General features: G+C 43.0%; 1 protein-coding gene across 16 annotated transcripts in view; it reads left to right on the plus strand.

The window, feature by feature from the left end:
- The window catches only part of CADPS2 (calcium dependent secretion activator 2), a 347,579-nt gene that overhangs the window by 304,895 nt on the left and 21,060 nt on the right, over nucleotides 1–21,624 (plus strand). For 8 of the 16 annotated variants that reach the window (XM_083574323.1, XM_083574325.1, XM_083574321.1 and 5 more), the window contains 4 exons: nucleotides 103–186; nucleotides 287–319; nucleotides 7,827–7,844; nucleotides 8,406–8,513. In XM_083574323.1, the coding sequence (XP_083430449.1) occupies nucleotides 103–186; nucleotides 287–319; nucleotides 7,827–7,844; nucleotides 8,406–8,513 (243 nt within the window). The remainder of the gene's footprint in view (nucleotides 1–102; nucleotides 187–286; nucleotides 320–7,826; nucleotides 7,845–8,405; nucleotides 8,514–21,624) is intronic. The other 8 variants (XM_083574326.1, XM_083574327.1, XM_083574330.1 and 5 more) reach the window with 1 other exon arrangement.

The following is a 21,624-nucleotide window of genomic DNA, read 5'->3' on the forward strand; positions in this document are numbered from 1 at the left end:
TGGTTGCATAGTAGCAGCCACAGGAGAAAAATCCTTCCCCTCCTCAGCCTTAGGAGTTTTACAATGGCATTATCAATATTTACACGCTGCCTCTTAATGTAGTTCATTTCAGTGCTGGAAGGTGTGCTGTCTAAATTATCAAGGTATGATGAAGGCACTTTCTTCTCGTCAATCCTTTCATTCACTGTAAGTATTCCAGCTCTTGTAACAATTGCTTTCTAAAGTCCACTCTGAGCTAACAGTGGTTAGTTACAGGTTTTGTTTCTTGCTTTTTATTTCTCTGAAGGTGAAAGCAGCTGCAAAATACGTGGACGTTCCTGTAAGTAGCCTTTCCTCCCGGTACTAGTTTTGTAAATTTTGTCGCTTTCCACAATGTGTACTTTTTTCATGTGTTATCATTATGCTTTCCTTTAGCGGTTCATTATAGCTTTACAACAAAGTATTTAAACAGATACGTCTTGCCCCTAGAGGGGGTTTCATTTCCCTTAAGCAGCAGCTAACTCTCAAAGCAAAACTAAGGAAGGTTACTCTCAGTGTACTTTTTCAGCTGCGGAGGAGTGAGGATTGTAACCTAGGAACTGTTTCACGGGGGACGTCTTGTCATTTGGAAGTATTTCTCCAAGGCTTAGCTCATTTGGGTGGATGCTTTGAAAATTATATCCTTTGTCCGTGAATATCTTTCTTGCGCACCTCAGACACTCCAACCGTTGTCGCTCAGATTTGCCAGGTTATTCAAGCCTAAACCTAATTTCTTTCAAACACTGAAAAAAGCAAGACAGACTGCTATCCTGTTCTAAACCACCTTTCCCTTTCAATTATCAGTCATTTTTCCCCTCTGAGAAAATTCTAAGCTTACCTGCTTTCGTTCAATGCTTTCAAAGCTGACCTAATGCAAAATCTGGGAATACACTAGAGCCGCGCGATACCTGCTTTTCAGCTTCACCAGCTAAACATCGTGATATGCTGATATATCACAATGTCTGAAATAAGGATGGAGCCATGTAAAGGCATTGGCTGGCTTCACGGTTTTCCCCACATTGTGATTTTTGCATAGCACACACACACACACACATCATGATTCACAATATATTGCCAGGTCAAAAATTATGAAACCAATATCACGATACAGCTTTCGAACCAGTTTTGGATGATATATTGATATATCGCCCAGCCCTAATTACTGTAAGTCCTGCCCTGCAGAAAGACGATCATGTTGCATGTATCCTTTATGTACATAACATTTTCCTTTGAGTTCTACAAGTGAGGATAAACATCCCAGTATTTGCATACATAATTGGATTTCCAGTGAGGTTGTGGCAAGCCATTAAGTTATCTGACTAACCCAAATGTAGCCAAGCCGTGCTTGCAATTGTTACTTTTATCACTATTGCTGTTGGTTAAGATTCTGACAGATTGTTAAGATGTCAGTAATATCCCCAGCCCTTTCACCTGCAATGGCTTGGCTTTGTTTAGCTGCCTTGTTTTTCTTGCATTATAGGCTCTTGCTCCGCTTAATGAATTATAATGTAGATTTTTTAGGTTGCAAAGAATTCTTACACTTTGGATCTTTAAAAAAAAAGATGATGATGAAGAAGAATGCCCTCTTTTTTTGTTAAGAAGGCATCGTGACAGTTCTGTGTTTCTCCCTCCTTCTGGTACACTGTTAACGCTCAGTTGAAAGGTTTGGCCTGCTCTTCTGTATTTGCATCTGTGGCTGGGAGGGGGGGGACCCCTGTGGGGAACAGAGGTTTTTACCAGGCACCGGACCCTCCTACCAGTGAATGGAGAGACATGACCTGCACCTGCAGGATTAGGTGAAGCCACAGGAAGATCATTGGCAGAAGCATATAATTAGCAAGGAATTTCTCTCTCTCTCTCTTTTTAAATCATCTTCATCCTACCAGGTTAACAAGTGATTAACCCTCAGGAAAAGAATCTGCTGTAGTTTACTCCCTTGTTTTAAACTCTTTCCCTTTTTTCTCTTGCCGTGGTATTTGGTTACATGTGTTACAGTGACACACTAACCCTGTTACCATGCTTCATTTCCTGGGATTCTGCCTTGATGCCTTTGTGTTTCCAGATTTCCAGCTTACCTTTGCGCATTGTTGACTGTGATAAAAAGATGTCTATATTCTACCAAAAAATAACAGGCAGACCAATGTACCTTTTCTCCCTTGAAACTGGGCAATTGATCCACTGTGTCGGGTTTTTTAGCAATTTGTTAGACATTTGCTGAACCAAATTTACTTTCCGCTGTCCCTTCCTCACTGCCATCTAATCCTAAAGAACCACAGAGCAGAGTTTGATGCTTCCCGCATCTTCAAACCTTTCACGATACACCGAGTGTCAGTAACAAATTGCTCTATAAAAGAATGACTTTAAGCTGAGTTCTCTGTCTCATTACCAGATGTGGCTGGCAGGGATAAGATGGTGTAGAGCTCCCAGCTTCAGGATCACTGCCAATTACCAACAGAGGTGAGGCACTGGGGAGGTCGACAGGGTTGGAGGTGCAGTGGAAGAGTCAATTCGCTTCTTAGGCCACTGCTTCCACACTGTGCAAACCTCCCCGTTGCCTTGCCTCTCTCAGTAACTGGCAGCGACCCCAGCATTGGAAATCTGTGCTGCCTAGCCCTGCCCTACCAACTAGTACTAGCAGTTATTCAACCTCCGGGTATGAGGCGGTATATACCGTATTTTTCACTCTATAGGACACACTTTTTCCCCTCCAAAAATTAAGGGGAAATATGTCTGCATCCTATGGAGCGAATGCAGGCTCCTTGGCTTCAGCGATAGCAACGCGAAGCCTCCAAAGTGCAGAGGGAGTGCTCCCTCTGCGCTCCGGAGGCTACGCGTTGCTATCGCTGAAGCCTGGAGAGCGAGAGGGGTCGGTGCCGCCTGAAGCCTTTGGAGCTCAGCAGGAACTCTCCTGGCTTCAGCAGAGAGTGAGAGCTGTGCAGCGCCCCTTCAGCGAAGCTGGAGGAGAAATGGAAGGGGCTCCGTTTCTCCTGCCACTTCGTTGAAGGGGCGCTGAGCAAAGAGGGGAGAATTTGTTTTTTTGTTCTCCCCTTCTAAAACAAGGTGCGTCCTATGGTCGGGTGCGTCCTATGGAGCGAAAAATACAGTAAATTCAATGAATAATAATCATTCACATAGTCTACCTTGGTGGTATGTGCAAGGTTGTAGGCCCAGCTTGAGCTGACAGAGTTTTGGCAGCCTGGTCCAGCTCTTCCTGCTTCTCAGGAGTGGTGCATCCCGTTTCGCTGCTGAGGTAAAACGGGAACAGGCCACTATGCCCTTACCTGGGAAGCCAAACAGTCGGCGACTCTGCGGCACCAGCAGTACTTCTCTAGCGGCAGCACTGCTTCCGTTGCCTGAGATGGCTGCTTCTACTTCCTCTTGTTTAATATCCCATTGCAAATGGTTCCTACAAAATAACAGTACAGGCTTATAATGCTGACAGGTGAGTGACAACCTTCCCCTTATCAGCAGCTTCTGCCCAGCTATGTGTTTTCCTTGGGTTGTGGTGCGGTATTTTGGGGCGATGGCTGCTGCCGATGTAGCAGTGCTGTCACCAGCGCGATGTTTTATTTATTTCATTTCAACAATTGTGGGTGGTACTGAGCTGACTTTTACTCAGAGTTGACCTGCTGAAAGTTATGAACGTGACTCAGTTAGATCCATTCATTCCAGATGATCTGTTCTGAGTCTAATACTGAATTTCCACTTATTGCTTAACACCACAGCTTTTAAGAGCTGTGTAATCAGGTTACAAAAAAAAGATAAAATAAGTTGAAATTAACTGTAAAATGAAGAAAAGGCTTGCCGAAAATGCCTGCGTGAAATTTAATAAGTCTCCACCAAGCACTTGATGTTCAACAGTAAGTGAGGTCACAACATGTTCAACAGGAAGTGAGGTCACAACATGTCGTTGGTCACAAAATTCCTGGTTTTGCAGAGCAATGTAAGGTGTTGCAGCACCACAGAGTGAGCAAAGTATGCCAATAGTGCAAAGGTTTTCAACCTTTTTGAGTCCACGGCTCCCTTGACCAGCTGCATTCTTTCCACAGCACCCCTGTGGGCCTCAGGAGCCCAGTTATGTCACCCCTTGCCTGGAGAGCTGGCAACCTCTCACCCCTTTTCAAACACTCTCCTTTGTGGAGTGTTCCCTCAGCCTCCTCTCCTCTCTCTTTGGGAGGCAGAGACACGGGAGGGCATCAGAGGAAGGGCGGGAAGGAAAGAGGAACAGCGGCACCCCTGACCTTCATTCGAGGCACCCCAGGGTGCCATGGCATACTGGTTGAAAACTACTGCAATAGTGACCTTTGCATTCTGAATTTTCACTCCCTTTGTGAGAACTCCAGTCTGTAAGCGGACAACCCACTAGCTTCTAGACAGGCACACTCACAATTCTGTTCTCAGTTTCCCCATTCCATTTTTCCAGTTTTGCTCAATAACTATAAATCCCTTTACGCTGACATGGCTGCAGAAATATATTTTGTCTCCTTAATTCTGAAATAAATAATTCTAAGCCAGTTAACAAAGCAGCTTGTCAGATCTTAGACTTGCAAGTCAAAAGGCTCTGTTTGAGAAGCTCTTTTCAAATAGTGCCTTAAAAAAGTTTCTAGTGACTTGGGTAGTGTATCTTAAATATTTGAAAGTGCCATAGAGCTTTTTGTTTAAAATGCGCTCCCTAAGTAAATTTTCATAAAAGGGAGTTTTAATGGCTCTTAATTAGCTGTTTAATCCAGCTTCATTAGCTTTATAAAGGAGAACTTAACCACTGTAGTTCTTTGGAGAATCATTCGTGTTTATCGAGGCATGTATAGACAGTGAGTAAAACTATTTAAAAGGAAAATTAGATTTTTTCCCCAGCAATTTATCAGAGATAATTACCCTGTGTACACTGGAGGGGGGGGGGGAGATAGTGTTTTAAAGAACTGTAATTCTAATTGGTAAATGTCACCAGCTGTTGCAGTTATCATTCTTGTGTATATTCTTCTAATGATTAGAGTCTCATGCTACAAGCTACATGAAAATATATTCACTAGGTGTGAAATTCCCATATGTCACAAATTAGGTAAACATTTCCAAGAAAAAGGGAGAAAGATTGCTAATGGGAATTCCACCCCACCCCCCAAAGAATCGACTGCTTTCAGGCTATCTCTTTTTTTTAAAGAAAAAACAACAACTCACTTGAAACCAAATTTGCATGTTTCACTAAAGATATTAAAGAGCAATTTGTTGGGAAGAATTGCTCCTCAACATAATACTAGCTTCCAAACGCTTTTCATTTGTGATGTTGATCACAATTTGGTTTCATTTTTCCTCCTTGTGAAATCCCCTGAAAACATTGCTGTAACATACATAATGTTGAAATACTACTACACCTTCAGTTTAAATTAGGGTTGCCACATTTTTGAACAGTGAAAACCTGGACAGAAAAGTTGTTGAGCTTTTTTGGCCAAAGTTCTTGAGCTTCTTAGGCAAATTAAGATTAAAAAAAAACACTTTTGAACTATTTTAATGCAAAAACGACACTTATTAGATACACCATGTTCTGTACAAAGCACAAAAAGTGCCATTGTCCTCCTCTCAAGAGAGGTTGTGACATAATTTGGTGGGGTTTTTTCTGATGTGCTGAAATAGGGACCTCAGTAAAAGTGTTGAACACACAATGCTCCTGATTCCTTTAGTCGTGGTTAAGAGAGTAAGCTATAAGATCCCCTCACCTCACCTCTCTCTGGCTTCCCCCCAACTGGTGTTAATTATGGTTACATCAGAACATAAAACCATGGCTAAAGCTAACCAGTATTCGCACTAAAGCTTTCCAGCGTATCCTGTTAATCAGAGTTAAAGTTAAGATCAATGCTGACTTAAGCGTTAACATAGTTAAAAACATAATTGGAAAGAGGAACAACTACAAAGACCCACAATCCAATAACAACAACAACAACAACAACATAATATTAAATACACGACAAAACATTAAACATTTAAAAACTTCCCTATACAGGGCTGCCTTCAGATGTCTTCTAAAAGTCAGATAGTTGTTTAGTTCCTTGACATCTGATGGGAGGGCGTTCCACAGGGCAGGCACCACTATTGAGAAGTCCTCTGCCTGGTTCCCTGTAACCTCACAGTGAGGGAACCACCAGAAGGCCCTCGGAGCTGGGCCTCAGTGTCCAGGCAGAATGATGGGGGTGGAGATGCTCCTTCAAGTATAATGGGCCAAGTTTGTTTAGGGCTTTAAAGGTCAGCACCAACACTTTGAATTGTGCTCGGAAACGTACTGGGAGCCAATGTAGGTCTTTCAGGACCAGTGTTATGTGGTCTTGGCGGCCACTGCCAGTCACCAGTCTAGCTGCTGCATTCTGGATTAGTTGTAGTTTCTGGGTCACCTTCAAAAGTAGCCCCACATAGAGCGCATTGCAGTAGTCCAAGTGGGAGATAACCAGAGCATGCACCACTCTGGCGAGACAGTCCATGGGCAGGTAGGGTCGCAGCCTGCATACTAGATGGAGCTGGTAGACAGCTGCCCTGGACACAGAATTAACCTGCACTTCCATGGAAAGCTGTGAGTCCAAAATGACTTCCAGGCTGCGCACTTGGTCCTTCAGGGGCACAGGTACCCCATTCAGGACCAGGGAGTCCTCCATACCTGCCCGCCCCCTGTCCCCCCAAAACAGTATTTCTGTCTTGTCAGGATTCAACCTCAATCTAGTAGCAGCCATCCATCCTCCAACCGCCTCCAGGCACTCACACAGGACCTTCACCGCCTTCACTGATCTTTTAACCATTTAAGGTGTGATACACCCACCTTGTCTCAATCATGATTACAGTGGTACCTTGGGTTACATACGCTTCAGGTTACAGACTCCACTAACCCAGAAATAGTACCTCGGGTTAAGAACTTTGCTTCAGGATGAGAACAGAAATCGTGCTCCGGCGGTACAGCAGCAGGAGGAGGCCCCATTAGCTAAAGTGGTGCTTCAGGTTAAGAACGGTTTCAGGTTAAGAACGGACCTCTGGAAGGAATTAAGTACTTAACCCGAGGTACCACTGTAATGGTTTTCAGAAGGAATTTGAAAACATTCATGTTTATCCAGGCATTTAATGACTGGACACCATTCTTGGCAATCTTGAGATGATTGAATGAGAGAACATTTTTTAGGCCATTTTAACTGTTTTAGAGGTGTTTTAACTGTAACTGTTTTTAGAATACTTCTTTAAAAATAGTTTGCTGTGAATGTGTTTGACGCACTGGACTCTTTCAGAAGGAAGGGTGGGATAATAAAAATAAAATATAATAATAATAATAATAATAATAATAATAGTAATAGTAATAGTAATAATAATAATAATAATAATAATAATAATTCAGCCAGAGCTCACCGGAACTCAGTTCTGGCAACTCTCAGGTGGGCACCATTGCCATTATAAGAGGCTGCCAGCTTTGCAGGCAAGGGGTGACCTAACTGGGCTCCTGAGCACGACAAGGGTACTGAAGAAAGAATGTCATTGGTCAAGGGAGCCGTGGACTCAAAAAGGTTGAAAACCTCTGCCCTAGGGTCTTCATCCTGCCAACACTTTGAAACTTTTCAGATCAGGCAAGTGAAGAAATAATGAAAGCCTGCTGAATTCGCCTAAAGTTTCTCCTCCAAACTATGTTATGTGAATTCCTCAGTCTCAAACTTGGGTTGATTCCAAGACCAACCTGGGGCGGGGCAGGGAAGGAGGGAGAACAGTAAAAAGTACCGTGTGTTTTCTTGACTTGTAATGTATCCATCTTTTGTTTTCATATCCATGCTATGCTACTATACATCCAGACTGCAGACCACAACTGTGTATGTATGGATGAGTAAATATAATGGACTTTAATATATATATTTTTCATAGTATTGCGCATGAAACGTCTCATGGTATTTATAGAAGCCTTTCCATTCACAATCAAATTATGGCATTTTCCTCTCACTACCGTGCACTGCTATGTTTTTCTTTTTCTTTCCGTATGGTTGCCTCTGTGTGTCAGCACCTGCAAAATACACATCTGGAAAGAAAATATATATCAGTGACACTTGAAACATGCATTACTGTATATATTGGGGAGGTGGGGGTGGGGAGGGAAGCTCTTTGAAAACAGACCAGAGTCTGCTTCTGTTAGAAGAACCGGACTCCACGTTCGCCAAATTTAAATTCCAGACCTGCTGTAAATTTCTGTCAAATCTGATACGGATTTTGGATGAGACAAAATGATGTGCATATGTGCATGTTTATTATTATTATTATTATTTGTATAAATGTGTGTTTATCTGAAGAATAAGATTTATCACACAGTGCAAGTTATACTTCTGTGGTCTTTCCTCCTGCCCCTGCCCCCAATCTTTCTTTCTCTCCCCCTCTCACAGAAACCGGGGATGGATCTAGCAGACACTTACATAACATTTGTTCGTCAGAACCAAGACATACTTCGCGATAAGGTCAATGAAGAAATGTACATAGAAAAACTGTTTGATGTAAGTATAAGTAGCTTTCTGAATCCTAAGTGTCTGAATATTACGAGCTGCTCTTTCAGGCTGCAACTGCAGAGCAGTTTTTGTTGATTATTGCTGCATGGACAAACCGGCCTTAACTATTCTATACCCAAGAGGGATACTGGTTGACAAATAAGTTAGTATAAAGATACTAGGGCTATGCTGTCATTGTAACTTCACCCTATCTTTTTTTTTAAAAAAAGAGCTGCCATAAAGTAGAGGGTCTTGGGAACTCTGAAATATTGCTTTTCCTGATGGTGATGGTGATGATGGGATGTTATGTTTTGGTGAATCCTCTGCACTCTGATCTTAAATAGATGAAATTATCACAGTGGTTCACATAACTGGTTGCTATATCCTATGCTGGTCCAAGCAGGGCAAATCCATTCTGCTTTTCTCTCTATCAACCGTCAATAGTCCCCTTCTAATAGTACATGGCCAGATATCCTGTATGTGGGGCTTTAGATGAAATATCTTTTAGATGGTATATACATGAATTATTCTCGGTTTGGTCGTCATCTCCTTCCAATCTCTCCTAAACCGTGTGCTTTGCACAAGCTCATTCTGTATGTTTATTCAGAGCCTCTTTGCCCCCCCCCCAATCTTCAGCTGACAAACTGCCCCCTGATTGGCTTGCAAATAAAATTAAGGCGGTCCCTGCCCTCAGGCTCAAAATCTAAAAACCACAACACATAAGGAAATGGGATGAGGATGCGGGAAACTAACTCGTGGGCTAGTTCTTAGTTCTTGCAATGGCTGGCTGGAATGGCAACATTTCGTGAAGAAGAAGAAGAGAAAGAAGTTGCTGGTGACTCAGCAGAGCCAACAGATTCTTCCTGTGCTTGCCTATCTCCCTTTGCTGTAGTCTGAGAGTTTGGCCGCAACTAAATAACAGTTGAGGGACGCGGGTGGCGCTGTGGGTTAAACCACAGAGCCTAGGGCTTGCTGATCAGAAAGTCGGCGGTTCGAATCCCCACAACAGGGTGAGCTCCCGTTGCTCGGTCCCTGCTCCTGCCAACCTAGCAGTTCGAAAGCACGCAAAGTGCAAGTAGAAAAACAGGTACCGCTCCTGTGGGAAGGTAAATGGCATTTCCATGTGCTGCTCTGGTTTGCCAGAAGTGGCTTAGTCATGCTGGCCACATGACCCGGAAGCTGTACGCTGGCTCCCTCGGCCAATAAAGCGAGATGAGCGCGGCAACCCCAGAGTCGGCCATGACTGGACCTAATGGTCAGGGGTCCCTTTACCTTTACCTAGATAACAGTTGAGAGAGGACCCTCACTCACACTTCAGACTTCCACTTTGCATTTCCATTGATGGGCGTCCCTCCTGGATGTCACGAGTGCTCACACAAAGATAAAACTCCCAAGCATGAGTCCACCTTTCACTCTCAATGTTCTCTGCCTTGTTCTCCATCCCTCCTGCTCTGTCTTTGCATTGTTGTCCTCCTAATGCAAAGTAGCCACAGACACATACTTTCATTGTAGAGCTCTGTAAACTGCCCTGTGATTTTCAGATGAAAGCCAGTATGCAAATTTTTAAAAAGCATAAATAAATGAGCAGGCTTTTGGACGATCTAAACATATACACTTGCACTGGTCTGTACGGACCGTTCTTCTGAGTGATCTATTTTCTCGGAGTGTTGCAAACTTCAGCCCCTCGACTCTCCCCACGGAGAGCTGTGATCTTGATTTTTTTAAAAAATATTTTTTATTAAGGTTTTTTTGAGGGTTACAAAACAGATAAACAGGGAAAGGTATCATCTGTCACCTCCACTTTGAAGTGATGGAGTCTTTTTCACAGTTCGTTTACATTTAGTGAGAGATACTTTGGTCATAGACATCTTTCAGCTGAGGGAAAAGAGGAGGGAAAGATGTTATTTTGCTCTGTTGCCTAGTGTTAGCATCGGGGTTTGTGTCAGCATCATGCGGTAGGTCCTTTGTTTTTATATATATTTATATTGATATTGCAAGAGATTGGGGGTCCAGAGCTTGGTTGGTTGCGTTCAGCTGATTGCAGTATGGCTTGTTTGCAGGGGGGGAGCTAGGTTGTTGGGTCTGGTTAGCTAGATTGATTTGTGTGCTCTTGGGGGGATAGGTTGTCTCGTAGTGCTGTGTATGTGATAAAGAGGAACCATATCGGGATAAAGGCTTGTCTGTGTGCTAGTCTACGTTTGTTGGTTAACTTTTCTATAGGTGTCAGGCTTCAGGGAATCAGCTTCCTCCCCCGTGGCAGTAAATAAAAAGATCAAACGAAAGGAATTTCTTACCAGTTAGATTCTTTAATAATCACAGTGAGAGATAAAAGAACACGTCTACCTAGAAATGGCGGTGCTCCCAATTAAGGCTCGCTCCCCCACTCCGTCCCTATTAATCTACATCACTCCTACATCTTGTAATCTGATGTTGTACCTTCTGTGCTTTCTGTTATAACACATTCTGAGCTCTTCATGTCTTTGGAGAAGGGGGTGAATGCTGTCCAGAAACTGTGAATCTGTTAACTCTCTCTCTGTTCTAGTGTTTCTTCTGCTAGCTGTTCCCTATCCAGTATTCCCCAGCTTCTGCCTTCTGAACTATGCCCCTCTGCAAACCGCTGTTCCAAATCTATACTGTCTTCCTGCTCCTGATAGATTCAGGGGGAGGGGGTGGCTCCCACCATTCTTCCTCAGTGCAATCCTCCTCAGCATGGTCCCTGACAATAGGGCGGTTTCCCATACATTTTGGTACCAGTGGTCTATGTTCACTCCACGAAATCTCCAAAAGAACAAAACAGGCAATAGAAGCAACTCCAGAACTAGCACTATTAAATATATTCCAGGACAGCAACATACACACACGACAAGGAACTCATAAGTAGCTAGAAATATCATGATCCCATTTTATGTGTATTTAGAGCACTGAGCGCATCAGTCTGGGTAAGCCCAGACTCCTCTAGCAGCCTCCCCTAAGACTGTTGGAGAAGTCTACCTTCCTTCTGCAGTTCACTACGGTCAGTTCCTGCCCTGGGTCTGAATTCGCCTTACCATTTGCCACGGCGGTGCATCTTTATTTATGTTCCATCTCCACGGCATTTTAGAAAGCTTTTCTGGCAGTTTCGTTTAATTATGCAAGTTGCCGCAAATGTTTTCACAACAGCGATTCACAGCCTTTGCGGTGACACTTCGCTCACGGTAGTTTGCGGAAGGTCTCGCTTCACAAGACTCTCCGACGTGGGTAAGTCGTGTCGCTTTTTGTCGTCTGTTAGCTTGACTGCTCGGAAGGAGCTTGACTTTAGCGCTCAGTCCCTTTCCTTACAGACACTTCTGAACAGTTCTAAAATTATTTTTGAAAAGTATCATCTGTTTTAATAAGCTAAGTGTTAGTATGTGTGAAAGAACAGTTTATTTATTTATTTGCGAAAGCTACGATGCCTTGCAGAGGTAGAAAGGGAGGGGGGAACAACTCCATCCCTCCAGCTGGCATTTTTACAAAGTACCAGAGACATATTAGCAACTTCTGCATCAGTTTGGTGTTGCAGCGGGATCTGCAAGCATATGGTTCATTTCTTAGGCTTTCTGCCTGTTTGCACTGTGATTTCACTCTCTCCAAATGTTTAAAACTTAGATAGGAACCTTGATAGAGATTTCAGTGGGCATTGGGCCAGATCCATAGCACTCGCTCCTGCGATGTACTGAGCACACAGTCCTGATTCTGTGCTACAATGTATTTTTTTTAAAAAAAACAACAAAACCAGGCATTCAACATGGCATCCAGTAATTGGGAAAGTTAAGCTGCTGTTGTTTTTCTGTACAGTACACATCTAATAATTCACTGGATCATCCCCAATGCTTCAACAAAGATTTTGGGATCTGTCATCACAGAGCTCAATCAAGTCCGCAGACTAGGAAGACTTGGATTTCTTCCAATTTTTAACCATTATCCTTCAGTTGATGAGGGGGAGGATGCATCCAAAAACTATCAGAGAGATTTGGATAAATTCTTTTAGGTAGTTTGCAAGAGCGGACGTGGATGGGGTTTATGATTGCCCTTTCATTCTACAAATCGTCTCTCTGGTGGTCTTTGCTCTTCTTCAGCTTTCCTAGGGTGTCCAAGCTTCCAGAAAACCCCATGATGCCCTCAGCTGGACTTTCCTAGAATCACAGGGAGCTGGGGAGGCTGTCTACCATGCTGCTCATGGTTGTTGGGTTTTTTTGAGGGAATTCTCTTTCCTTGCCAAAGAAATTGGTGCATAAAGTTTTGTGGGGGGGTTTAAGGCAAAAGGAAAGGTTTTCCTTAAAGAAAATCAGCAAGGACACTGATCTCGGCTCCCTCTCCAACTTCCCATGCTTAAATAGAAGCCCATGAGAAGGCACCAGGAGTTAACTCCTCTCATGGAGTCTTTTCAGATGACGAAATGTATGTAGGCAAGAAAAGGAAAGAAAAACATCATTATCGTCCACCTTGCGACTACAAGGTAAAGTCAGCCCCACAACACTGAAATCAGAAAGACATTCCAAAGCACCGCGTAAATGAGTCTGTAAAAACAGGCACATCTTTTTCAGGAGACAGGAGATGAACTGAGGAACACAATCTGCTTATTTCTTTCTTTTCCATGCCTATTTTTTATTTTGAATGTTAGCCTCTCATAACGTCATTTCTGCATAATCATGCACTTGCTCAAATCAGTAAGCAAGACCTCGTGAAAAGTTTTTTGAAGAAATGGTTTGACTGGATAAGCTGAATACAAGAGAAACAGAAAGCACTGCGCTTCGATATAATAATATTGGTTGTTGGGCTTCCTCAGAGTTTGTTATACTGTACCTTTTCTGGAATCAACAGCTGTGACTTTTATTTGTGTTGGCAACCAAGGAGTATTGCTGCTATGACCAGAAAAAAAGTTGCAAGTATGCCAGTTGAATTAACATTGAAGTGAATGGGTTTGTTCCAAAATAAGTGCAAGTTCAGTTCCTGTTGTTTTTTTCCTACAAATAGCCTCTATACCTAGTAACAGGCTTCTATGAAGTATATATGTTAGGTAATAAAGTAGCACTTAATACTATCTAAGTCACTGGCCTATAGGGTTGCCATATGTCTGGAATTTACATAGACATATCCAGAATACTGCAGCCGCAAGCAGCGTCCAGGTGGAAATCAGCTAAATGTATAGGAAAATCCGGACGTATGGCAGCCCATGTCAGCAGTGTCATTTTTGCTGATATTCCTCAGAAATAGCTCAAAAACGTCCAATTTATTTTCTGTCCGGATTTTTACTTTTTCAAATATGGCAACCCTACTGGCCTAGGCTGCCCATAATGATAAACCATTGTTTAGTACTTTATGGGAAAGAATCTTTACCTCTTTCCCTACACCCTCCTCTGGTGAACAGAGAGCTTTTGCTTCAATATTTATTTTATTTTGTTCAATCAAGCCAGGATCAAACTGTTCAGGGCCCGCCAAGGCTCATGTCTTGCAGCACTAAACCATGGTCTAGCATTACATGTCAAACAGACCATTGACTAAATTGACTTGCACGCCAAAGTTATTAGGACAAGTCCCTAATGTGGGGCCTGCTTGTGGCATGGGTTGCCCACTCCTGAAGCAGTCTAGCTTTCATGAATGAGTCACTGCAATCATATAGAACTTCTACCTTAAGTCAGACAAACATAGGGCTTTCCAGTAGATGGAGTTTACCTGTTCAGCAGTGAGATGCCATGGTGGAAGCTAGGATTGGGGAGGGAATAGGAAAACATAGATCAGGTAACGGTCTTTGTGCTGTACCACAGCATCTGGTGGTGATTCTTACCTGGGACTTGCAAGCTGCTAGCATCATCCTGTATGGGTCTGGATCTCTGAATGTGCCCAGCAAAGACCATGCCTATTAACTGCACTTACTGAGCAGCAAGAGAACTCACAGGAAGAAGGAGCACGCTGTTCTCTTCCCTCCTTCTCCTCCCCTTTAACTAACCCTCTCACCCGGTGGTCACAAGATTTTGGCCATTCAATAATCATGGCCCAATGGGAAAACTTATGGAAGATCAATCGGAAATTCACAAATTGTTATACGATTAGAGAGAACTTTCAAAAAATGCAACACCAATCCTCTGCACAGGGAAGAGCTGGTTTGTAGCCCAACTCCTATGAGCCCATGGTGATGAAAAAACAGGTTTTAGGCTTTTCTTTATTGGGGCCAGGCATTAAAGGGCAACTCATCTTTACCTGGGCATTTAAATGGGGTGGGAAGGAGGAGAACCACGTTCTGTTCCCCCCTGGCTACAAGCTAGATTATGCTGGACTTCCCTCCCAAAGGAGCCGAGGCAAGTGCCATCCTTGATGGGCTTTAGGTGGGCAGTGAAAGCATATTTATTCCATGTGGCTTCTAATCTATGGCTGTTTTAACTGTGTCCTTTTGGTCTTGTATCCAATGTGGTGCTAAGTCAGCATCCCATCAGCACAATAATTCCTGCTTGCACAACAGGACTTCACCCCCTCTCCTCCCACACCCCAAACCCTCCAAAACTCTGCTCTGGGTGGTTGGGAGAAACCCCAGAACGGATGCTGGAGTCCTGTGTCAGTGAGAAGTGGGGAGGAATCCCACTGCACCAGCAGGAATCCTTATGCCTACTTAGCACTGCACTGGATGCAAGCCTCCAGTTTAAAGTTTTTAGTTTTAACTATAACTTTGGTTACTTGGTTGTGTTTTGGCTTGGGGGTTTTACGTGATCTACTTCAGCAGCCCACGTTAGGGGTGAAAAGTGGCCTAAAAAGTAAACATCTGAGTTGCCGTATATCACCTGGTTCCAAAACCGTACTCTCTAAAATCCATGGAACTGGGATAAGAAATTGCTATGGATTTGTTGCATCGCACTGGAGAACTCAGTCCCCTGTGCTTTTTAAAAGGGCTTTTGTTGTAGCTATTGGCAAACCGACGCCTCCAATTGTGAAAGCCGTGTCGATGTGCTTCAGCTGTCTCTACAACACACACTGTGACAGCAGTTTTTATCTTGCCACTTTCTCCTCCACAATAACAGCAGTAAAAGCTCTCTCACAAAGCTCACCCTAGTTGGTTAGATACAGATTCCCATTCCTGTGTGAAATATTAACAATGCGCCACCATCTCTACCTGTTCCAGCGGAGTTTTAATTGGCATTAGGCTTAGTAAATGAGATGCTAAAGTAACCGACTTAAAAAATAAAATTAGCTGGTGTTAACCTGGTCATGTGGCAAAGGTGAATGTTGCTCATTAAAAAATGTTATTTCTGTGGCAAACATGCTTTCTGATCCACATATATGCTTCTTTCCCTGAAATAATAATGCTTCTTCACATTTCTTTGGGTTACATATCAGTTTAACATATTGTCATTTGCGAAATAAATATGAAGATAATGTCTGTTATGAAAAGGAGAGAAGGTGTCAAGTAAAGTAGAAGAATGCTATTTCTTGAAAGTCTTGGGTGCTCTACTTTTTTTTTTAAGGGATCTCTGTGGGCCCACCAGATGTGCGTTTAATTTACAAAAATGAAAGTGCAGTTTCAGGCTCTTGGAATAGTTAAGGCCTCTGCTTAAAGACCTCCAAAGAAGGAGACTCCACCACACTCCTTGGCAGCAAATTCCACTGTCGAACAGCTCTTACTGTCAGGAAGTTCTTCCTAACGTTTAGGTGGAATCTTCTTTCTTGTAGTCTGGAACCATTGCTCCGTGTCCGCTTCTCTGGAGCAGCAGAAAACAACCTTTCTCCCTCCTCTATGTGACATCCTTTTATATATTTGAACATGGCTATCATATCACCCCTTAACCTCCTCTTCTCCAGGCTAAACATGCCCAGCTCCCTTAGCCGTTCCTCATAAGGCATCATTTCCAGGCCTTTGACCATTTTGGTTGCCCTCCTCTGGACACGTTCCAGTTTGTCAGTGTCCTTCTTGAACTGTGGTGCCCAGAACTGGACACAGTACTCGAGGTGAGGTCTGACCAGAGCAGAATACAGAATAGTTAGTGGTGCTGGATCAGACCCAAGCCCACCAAGTCATAGAATCATAGAATTGTAGAGTTGGAAAGTATCCTGAGGGTTACTTAATGTGACCCCCCGGAATGCAGGAATCTCAGCTAAATTATACATGACAGGCATCCCCCTTACGCACAATAGACTCGTGTGTGACCACGTATACGCATGGCATCAGGAAATAAACTCTAACCAGAAATGGTGTGAGAGAGAGCTGGAAAGTCCTCATGGCTTGCAAGGAGACCCTCACCAGAGCCCCAAGAGGAAGTCAGTGAGCCAAAAGTCAAGAAGAAAATGATGCGTGGGAACATTCTTCTTATGGCTGGTCCAATAGGAAATGACTGTTGACCTGCCAGTGGACTGTTGGCTGCCTTCTGTCGATCTCCAATTGATTGGACAGAAATGATGCTGGTAATATTATGTAGGTTTTGAAACCACCTTAGTCAAGAAGAGCAACTTACCCAATGGCCATGGGCCTTGCTTCTCGGCCTCTTTCTTTTTGCACGTTTTCAGCTTGCAAAATGAAGCTTATTTTGAATATCAGTTGCATCAAAAGATATTGAAACCAAGTTGGTGGATGTACTGCATGTATTCTGTGGTTGTTCATCCTAACCATAGAAAACATGGATTCACCATTCTCAGATATCACAAAATGGACTTAGAATGTATGGGTTGGAAGTATAATAGATAGATTCCAATGAGAGAGAGAGAGATGAAATAATTACAGTGTAATAACTGAGCACAAGTTGTCCCCTTCTTTCTGCCCAAGCTTTCAAATGTGGCCAATGGAGTTTTCTTCCATTTGGAGGGTCAATCTACACTACTAACTTTGTCCTGATTAAACAGCTGTTTTGCAAAAGCTTAGTGTGATCATGGCTTCATTTTTTCCAGTAGTTGCAATCACAGAAATTGCTGCTGGCTCTCCACATGTTCACGCTAGCTAGTCTCCATGTGATCAGACATATGAATACGTAGAAAAATCCAACCGTTCGAATCGGCTCTTAGTTTAAATGCACCCCTGTAACACATTTGGTCGGAAACTTTGTCGCTAAGCTATGTACGTCTTTTGAGTACCTCCAGTGATTCCCTCCTCCATAGCCCATTTCCATGTATAACCCACCCTATCTCTAGGGATTGGAGTAGTTAACAATATGCCCAATTAAAATGTGAAATACCATATGCCCAGAATAGATTAAAGGAGCTCTGCAGCTGTTGAACCTCAGGCCTTACCACTCACTTGAAAACCAAAAAGAATTGTCGTATTTCTGGGAATTATTATTGGCTTGGTGGAGTTTCCAAAAGACAGGGGCTCCGATGTCAAGGGCCAGCCACAAGAACACGTCTCTCGATGCCCTTGCCTTGCTGTTCCAACTTTGAATCTGCACATCTGAGTGCCAAGATGTTAGTAGCTTGTGGGAGGGAGACCAGTGCAGCCTTCCCAAAAGATCTTGTTCAAATGTTGGCCAAGGGGGGGTTGGGGTAGCTACACCATTTCAGCAACTTGAAAGCTGCCCCTGAAAATGGTCCTTTCCCTTCTTCTTCATCATCATCATCTTCTTCTTTTTCTTCTTCTTCTTCTTCTCCTCCTCCTCCTCCTTTAATCAGCTTCGGTCAGTTCACTTCTGGGTGCCGGGTGAAAATGAGAGGTGATTTCTCTGCTACCAACATATTATTGGCATTGAATGCTAAATCTCTGCCTAAGTACATGCCTCATGTTGCACATAAGGAAGGAGTTGGTAAGAACGTTCTCTGTGACCTAGAGTTTAAGCTGGCAGAATCCATTGACTCTGAAGGACTGGAGCGACCAATGCATATAATCTGCTATTTTTGTTGTTTTTTACTTTCTCTGACCTTTGTTTTGTAGTACAAGCAATGCTTTCATGTCGAAGGCAGTCGTATGGGAACGGCACTCTTGACTTGGTCATAACCATTCTTGATGTGCATTTTAATGTTTATTTTTTTGCATCCAATGAAACAGATGGTTCCGTGATTTGGGGGTATAACAACAATCTGAATTGAATGCTAATAACATTTACCACATTTCAGCATTTTCCCGTCGAAGGAAGGCACAGGCTAATGCAGGCTCTGTGATACACAAGAGGCTGCTTGGTGGAACAGGGTTTCTTTTTCTGAAGTTTGCGGTGTCGTAATGGAGATCTGTGAGCATTTGTTCTCAGTCTTAAGTAAGAAAATACTATATGCATTACTTCTGCATTCTGCCCTTTTTTGAAGGAACTTGCTGGTTGGCCACATGGCAGCCTATGATGCATTTTAAGAGCCCACCCAAGACTGAGCTTTGTACATATGGAGATTTATTACATCAAATGGTAGCATCCTGCCACTGTGGCCTGGACTCTCATAACTTATTTATGTCATGTTTGAATGTTTTTTGCCATCAATATTTTCGATACTGCTGTGGTTTCAATAGCACTTTTCTGTCCTGTTGAAGTCTGTTTTAACTCTGTCCTAATAATTCACACTTGGAGGGACACGGGTGGCACTGTGGGTTAAACCACAGAGCCTAGGACTTGCCAATCAGAAGGTCGGCGGTTCGAATCCCTGCGACGGGGTGAGCTCCCATTGCTCAGTCGCTGCTCCTGCCAACCTAGCAGTTCGAAAGCACATCAAGTGCAAGTAGATAAATAGGTACCGCTCCGGCGGGAAGGTAAATGGCATTTCTGTGTGCTGCTCTGGTTCGCCAGAAGCGGCTTAGTCATGCTGGCCACATGACTTTACGCCGGCTCCCTCAGCCAATAAAGCGAGATGAGCGCCCCAAACCCCAGAGTCAGTTACGACTGGACCTAATGGTCAGGGGTCCCTTTACCTTTACCTTTAATAATTCACACTTAGTATTCATTGCCATAATTCAGTGTCTGTGTGTGTGTTTTCTCCCGCTCTTTCAAGATATAAACTTCAGCTTTCAAAACAGCTCGTTCTCAGATTACAACCTTGTCAAGTGAGTTTCAGCGCATCATCTTCCATTTTGCCACGTTAAATTATCGTTTGCAAGTTTGGGGCTTTGACGCTCTCTCTTTCTTTTTTTAAAGCAAGCTCTTCTTTTGATCTTGCTTCTATGCCAGAACATCTCCTGCAAGTTGAGACTGGGCTAGTGAGCTCTTAAAAGTCCTCTTCCTGAATCGAAAGCCTGCATGAGAATGAAAATCGGGGGGAAATTTGAGAGAAGCGTGACTAACTCCCTAGAGGGAGCTTCACCAGACAATGCATTGTAGCTTGTTGAGCTGCGTATTTCTTTGATAAGTCAAAATAATCTTTGAGAAATATGTGGACTTCTGCTATCAGGTTTCGAGAAGCTCAGAAAGAACACAACCGTCACTTGGCACAAAGCCAGAAAGAGACATTTTTGCCTGATGCACCTGGGCATATGCAGCAGGTCTGGTAGAATCAGCTAATTAACAACACCGGCTTAAACAGGCACCTCATCTGGCAATGTAGTTAGTTGCCTGATGGTGCTCAGCAGGACCTGGTAGTGCTTTTTTATTTCTCTATCCTAATGGTCTGCTGCCCACCTAATTTCGCCTTATTGTCAAGCCACTACTTACCGCAGCTTGAGGCCCTCCCAGGAGGCTAAATTATTATCAAAGGATTAGGGAGATGTAGCCTTGCAGCTCTGACATTTCTGATTACTTGTCTATGCCAGAACACTAATTAGCTGTGACTAATTAAGAAAAATGTCCCTGCCATAGAAAACCATTTAAAAGAACCGAGAAGTAGAAAAACAATTCCAAAGCGGAGCACTGCTCAGATTTTGCTGATGCTCTGTACATTTCTAGTGAGCTTTAAACTCACCTTTAATTGTGCCTTTTCTCCCTTTTTTTTTTTTTTTTGTCCCGCTTGAGCAACAAAAAGCCCCTTCATATAAGAATCGATCAGAGGTTTTCTCCATCGTTGGGGGTGGGGAAATAATTGCCTCCTTTTCAACGTTCTTTTGTAGCATCAGGTTTCCCCCCCATACGGCATGAAAGAGCAAATCTTGTAAATTTCCAAACACGTTAACAGGCTGTTGTGGGAGAAGGTGCCTCGCACGCAGGCGTGCGTGTGCACAGATGCACACACACACACACACACACACACACAAAGTGCAATCCACCGAGCGCTGCTGAGAACAGCCACCTTTCATCTCAGTGGGGTTTGGATTGGTCCCTCACAAGCCTTATTAAAATAAGTGGAGGTTGTGCAACCACAGGGCTTGATGAATTGCTCTCTCGGTCAATCACCTTTGAAATGTGCTTAAAAAGCATCAAAATATTTCAAGTAAGGGCTAATAAAGACTTCCTATCTCCCCGAGAATATTCACTGCCTGCCTTTCAACAAATGGAACTCGTCAAAATAAAATGGAATAATAATAATAATAATAATAATAATAATAATAATAATAATATACCAACTTTCATCTGAAGATCCCAGGGTGGTTCACAACAAAAAAATACAAAATGAGAACACAAGATACATTATAAAAACAGGAACAAAAACAAACCGATATCCCCTACTGAGGATAGTGGACCAACTCTTTATTTTATGCTGACACCATCATAGGGAACATATCCAACTTAACTCTTGGACCGGGTGGTCCTGGTGGACCCTGAAAGGTAGGAGAGAGGGAAATACTGTATAATAATAATAATAATAGTAATAGTAGTAGCAGTAATTACTATTATTATTATTCGTTATTTATTTATATGCCGCCCCTCTGACTAGGGTGCCCCAGCCACTCTGGGCTGCTCCCAACAAAAGAATAGTAAACACACAATACTATAATACTGGTTCATACACTTATGCAGTTATGTACACTTGAAAATAATTCCTTATTATAGTCAACTTTGCCATAATAGTTTGTGTCCTGTCCTCTGAAATGAAGTGGTTTGCATTTAGAAGGCTTGTGATAGTTCAGGCTAAGTTGATTCTGTAAAATCTCCTCCAAAAATTGGCTATGTGGGAAAGAAGAATAGTCCAGTGAAGACTAAGCATACTCTAGTCACAGGCTGCCAACTGAATATTGTGGGTGGGAGAGAAAGTAAACTGAGGGAATGGACTGGAATTTCCTGAAAAGAAGGCATCGTTCACCAACTGAACCCTTAAAAGGAACATTCTGCATTGCGATGTT

Source organism: Podarcis filfolensis, assembly GCF_964270895.1.
Source record: "Podarcis filfolensis genome assembly, chromosome: 10".
Lineage (NCBI taxonomy): Eukaryota > Metazoa > Chordata > Lepidosauria > Squamata > Lacertidae > Podarcis > Podarcis filfolensis.